This window comes from Orycteropus afer, unplaced genomic scaffold (genome assembly GCF_000298275.1).
Source record: "Orycteropus afer afer isolate SDZICR_OR568_19922 unplaced genomic scaffold, OryAfe1.0 scaffold00244, whole genome shotgun sequence".
NCBI lineage: Eukaryota > Metazoa > Chordata > Mammalia > Tubulidentata > Orycteropodidae > Orycteropus > Orycteropus afer.
The window spans coordinates 2,007,659-2,012,390 of NW_006921831.1; the positions used below are offsets into that span (position 1 = coordinate 2,007,659).

General features: G+C 60.1%; 1 protein-coding gene across 1 annotated transcript in view; it reads right to left on the bottom strand.

Moving 5' to 3' along the window:
• Positions 1–746: 746 nt before the first annotated feature.
• The window catches only part of DHCR7 (7-dehydrocholesterol reductase), a 13,528-nt gene continuing 9,542 nt past the window's right edge, over positions 747–4,732 (bottom strand). The window contains exons 5-7 of the mRNA XM_007949270.1: positions 3,925–4,129; positions 1,663–1,794; positions 747–1,211 (exon numbers count right to left, since the gene is read on the bottom strand). Of these exons, the coding sequence (XP_007947461.1) occupies positions 747–1,211; positions 1,663–1,794; positions 3,925–4,129 (802 nt within the window). The remainder of the gene's footprint in view (positions 1,212–1,662; positions 1,795–3,924; positions 4,130–4,732) is intronic.

Below are 4,732 nucleotides of genomic sequence, written 5' to 3' on the forward strand. Positions count from 1 at the left end.
CACGCCTTTGGGGTGCAGAATTGCAGGCTGCACATCTGCACTGGGAGGCCACAGCGTGGGGGTGGCTGGGCCAGCACTGTGAGCTCACGAAGGACTACACACTCAGGACAGTGCTCCCAGACACCCCGAGCCCAGGAGAGCATGCAGCAAGAACAAGGGGGAAGCAAGGGGAAGAGCGGACGTCAGGAGAGGCCTCCCCCTCATGCAGCGTCCCTCCGCTCCACCGGCAAGTTTACCACGGTGCTTGCTGCAGGCTCCGTCCCACTGGTGCCAAGCGGGTAAGGAAGGGTGGATTTGGGGCTGCGAGCCAATAAGCTGAGAGCCGCACACCTCCTCTGTCCACTTCCACTTTATTTAACAAGAACAAGTGCAATCCTTCTAACAGGAGCTGCAGGGCTGCCCATCAAGTGTCTGGGCAGGGCAGTAGCTTGGACCAATTCAAAGAGAAAGTGCTGTCACCAAGTGGCTATTAAAGGTGACCAGGTCACCCTCCTGCTACTGGGACAGCGAGTACTGAAAGCCAGCCATTTCAGCTGGCGAGAAGGCAGCTGTAGACCCTCAGAGCCCCTCCGGGTGAGGGCAAGGAGAGGTGCCTCAGGTTTCTGGAAACCACCACCTGCCAAGTGCTAGCCTCTTCCCATTTTACATAGAAGGCTGAGGTTCTCAGAGGGCAGAGCGACGGTTCAGCCGCCCTCAACTGGGCCCCAGAGGCTCTCGACAGCCCCTCCTGGGGCCCCGGCGGCCCTTCAGAAGACACCGGGCAGCAGGCGGTAGGGCACAGCGGCAGTGTAGCGCTCCCAGTCTCGGCCGTACTTGTTGGCGCAGCGGTGCTCGTCCCGCAGACAGCGGTGTGTGAGCAGGATGGTCATGTAGATGATGTAGAAGTAGGGTAGCAGGTGGCCGCCGCCGCAGGCCAGGCAGTAGGCCAGACTGCCCATCAGGTCACCTGTGTAGTTGAAGTGCCGGGCCACGCCCCAGAAGCCCGACACCAGCAGCTTGCTGTGGTGCTTCTGCCCGTCGGCCGACACGTATGTGCACTCAATGACCTTGGGCTTCCTGCCCCAGATCAGGCAGCGCCCGTCCGTCCGGCGGAACAGATCCTTCTGATGGTTGGCCATGCGGAAGATGTAGTAACCCAGCAGGCCCAGCAGCAGGGCGCCCACGGCATGGAGGGTGGGGAGCTGCACGGGCTGGTAGACCAGGTACAGGCCCTGGGGTGGGGAGGGACGGGTCACGCCAGGCCCACAGGCCTGGGCTCAAATCTTGCCCTGCCATCTCCTAGCTCCTACCCACGCGTCACGCCTCAGCCTTCTGTCTGTAAGTGAAGCCCCCGCCTTGGAGGGCTGCTGTGGAGAGCCAGGGAGTAGCATACAAAGATGGCTGTGCGTGTGGTACACTGTGAGGGGCTGACGTGTGTCCCCCAAAGGCGTGCTTGGAAAAGGAGGGAGAGCAGGGGAGCCTGACCCAAAGGCTGTCACTGACGTCACTGAACCGGGCGTGTAGGAAGTGGTGAACTGTGCGTGTTCTGAGCTGCAGATGCTGGGCAACAAAAGCTAAGTGGATCAGAAGAAAAAGCAAAGCCGACACGTGCCGGTCAGGCTCTGGCCACAGGGCAGCCTGGGCACAGCCCTGGAGCAGGGAACCCGCCCGCGCCCGCCTCACCTGCAGGGTGTAAAGATACGGCAGCCAGACGCAGTCTCCCCAGCCCAAGTACCATCCAAAGTGGTCGTGGCAGATGTCAATGGTCTTCAGGTACCAGGTTTCATTCCAGAAAAAGTCCAGCACGTAGATGGCCTGCAGGACAAGGCAGCTGTCGGCCACCACCCTCCCTTTGGGCCCAGGTGGGGGCCTAGGGAAAAGCTGTGCTCCTACAGGGTGAGGTCAGCTGGACCGCGGCCAAGCTCACCGCAGGGCTGCTCCATCCTGCCTGGCACTTCCTCTGGGGACAAAGGTGGGCATTTGCACAAGGACCAGGAGGTCTCACAAATGACTGTCAGAAAGGGGGGCGCCTGCAACACCCCCAAGAGGTGGAGCGCAGATAGGTGCAATGGGGAAGGTCTTAGGGATGGTCCATGGGGGATGTGGCATTTGTACCACCGGCCTTGTCAGCAGGACACCCTCTGGCCACAGAGTGAGCCACCCCCATTTTTCCCAGCAACTACCCGTGGCTCTGGTGGCACAGTGCCTAAGGCACTTAACTGCTAACCAGAAGGCTGGCGATTCAAACCCACCAGCCACTCCCCAGAAGGAAGATGGAGCAATCTACTTCCGTAGTGATACTGCCTCCACAACCCAAGGAGGGGTCGCTATGAGTTGGGTCCGACTCGATGACAAACAACAACAATCCATGGCACAGTGACCTGGACCTGTGACTCCATGGGGTAGACAAGATTAATGTCCACTACACATACGGACAACGGGTGACAATAACACACTGGTCGTCATTCCCCACTCCAGGCACCTGAGACCTGGGAGTCCACCTGGGGAAACGCCTTGGAGGCCTTAAATGGTGAGGGTGGCAGAATTGCAGGTGGGGTCCCTGCAGAGACAGGGCGGATGGTGAGAAAAGGACTGCGATGATTCTTGGGCCGTCACGAGGGGCCCCGTGAGAGGTCCTGGGGGACGAGCCCGGGAAGGCGTGCGAGTGGCTGCACGGACGGCAAGCGGCAGGCTCTGCACCTCCGTGAGGCCCAGCTGCCGTCACATTGACACGGTGACCCCGTGTTTGTTACTGTGGCACTGGGCCCCACGGGGTTGTCAACGGCTGACTGTCCAAGGTCGGCCGGCAGCCCTCCCTCCTAGTCCTTTAGTCCGGAGGTCCCACTGAAACCTGGCAGCATGCCAGCGACACGCCAGCCTCCACCGGCAGACGGGGGTGGGGGGCTGTGCAGGGGCCGCACTGCTGGGACTTGAACCCAGGTCTTCCACACGGAAGGCGAGAACTGGGGAGGCCCCACCCTTCTCCAGCCACACCTGGCTCCGTGTTCTGGAAGTCTTGGCTCTAAACCCAGGACACGCCTGTTCCCCAGCCTTGCTGACCTCTCTGGCCCGTGGCCTGGCACAGGCTGTCCCCCTGCCTGGAAGGCCCTCCCCTCACCCCTTTGCCTGGTTCACTCCTGCTCACCCCAGACGCTGCCAAGGATGCTCCGCAAGGGGAGCCTTCCTGGCCCGCACTGGCCAGGCTGCGTCCACCCGGTCCCGTGCAGGCCACTGCCGTGCCTTCCAGTCCCTGAGTGTCTGAGGGGTTCTGGGCGTTAACGGTGCTGGGCCAACAGAAGGGCTGGAGGTTCAAGTCAGCCCAGAGAAGCCTGGGAAGAAAGACCTGGCAGCCCGACTCTCAAAGTCACACCCCCTGAAAACCCTGCGGAACAGGCCTGCTCTGAACACGTGGGGTCGTCACGGGGTCATCATGAGCCGGCACCGACTCGATGGACACGCAGGGTTGTCACAGGGTCGTCATGAGCTGGTACTGACCACATGGACACGTGGGGTCACTACAGGGTCATTGTGAGCCGGCACTGACTGGATGGACACAAGGGGTCGTCACGAGCCAGCACTGACCATCTGAGCTGGTACTGACCAGACGGACATGTGCGGTCATCACGGGGTCATCGTGAGCCGGCACTGACTCGATGGCAACACGTAAACCAAACTCACCACCATCAAGTCAGTCCCGGTTCACGGCAACCCGTCGGGTTTCCGAAGCTGTAAATCTTTATGGAAGGAGACTGCCTCATCATCATCCACAGAGCAGCCGGTGGGTTTGAACAGCTGACCTCTGGTTAGCAGCCAGATGCCTTACCCACTACGCCACCAGAGCTCCTTGATGGCAATGGGGGCAGGGCTGTTTGGAAACCAGCTCCTGGGCCTCCCCAGTGCCCAGCAAACAGGAGCCCCGGCACCTCACGGGCCTCGCCAGGTTACCTGCAGGACATTGACCAAGACCATGGAGTTGGTCACCCGGCCGTACAGCTCCTGCTGCTTAGCGGCGAAGGACAGGTTAATGAGGGTCCAAGCAACAATGCCGGGGCGTCCATTGAAGAACAGCTTGAAGTCAAACCACTGGCCAATCCTAGGGTTGAACTCAATGCCCATCATGTAGTTGTAAAAGAAATTGCCTGTGAATTTGCTTAAAAAAAAAATAAAAAGATCCATTTAGTCAATGAGCCTTCTGTGCACACGGGAGGTGGACAACAGAAAAGACAGGAGGGTCGGTGCATTCAAACTGTGGTGTTGGCCAAGGACGGTGGGTGTAGCGGCTGAGGACGGTGGGTGTACTGGTGAAGGACACCGAATATACCAGTGAAGAATACTGAACAGACTGGCTAAGGTCAGGGAACACACTGCAGGCCGCCAGGAGGATAGTCAGTCAGCTCTGGGGGAAACACAAGCAGAGGCTTCCTTAGATGAGAGGTTGGCAAGACCCCGGCTCTGCCCCGTCATCAGGAAAGACCCAGCGCCAGCAAAGGGCATCCTGCCTGGTAGAGGGTCAGTGAGAACAATGGACGGACACAAGTGACAGCAGGCCCAGACGTGCCCACGACAGTGACAATGACACGGAACAGGCCATGTTTAGCCGTGTTATACATCCAGCCACAAGCCGGGGCCGACACAACTGCACCTGAACACATCCTATACCATGCAGCCCGGCTCTCACTCACCGACAGCACTCAGTGTGGCCCTGGGGGCTACATGGCCTCGGGGACGGCCCTCGGCCCAGGCTGGGGGCTGC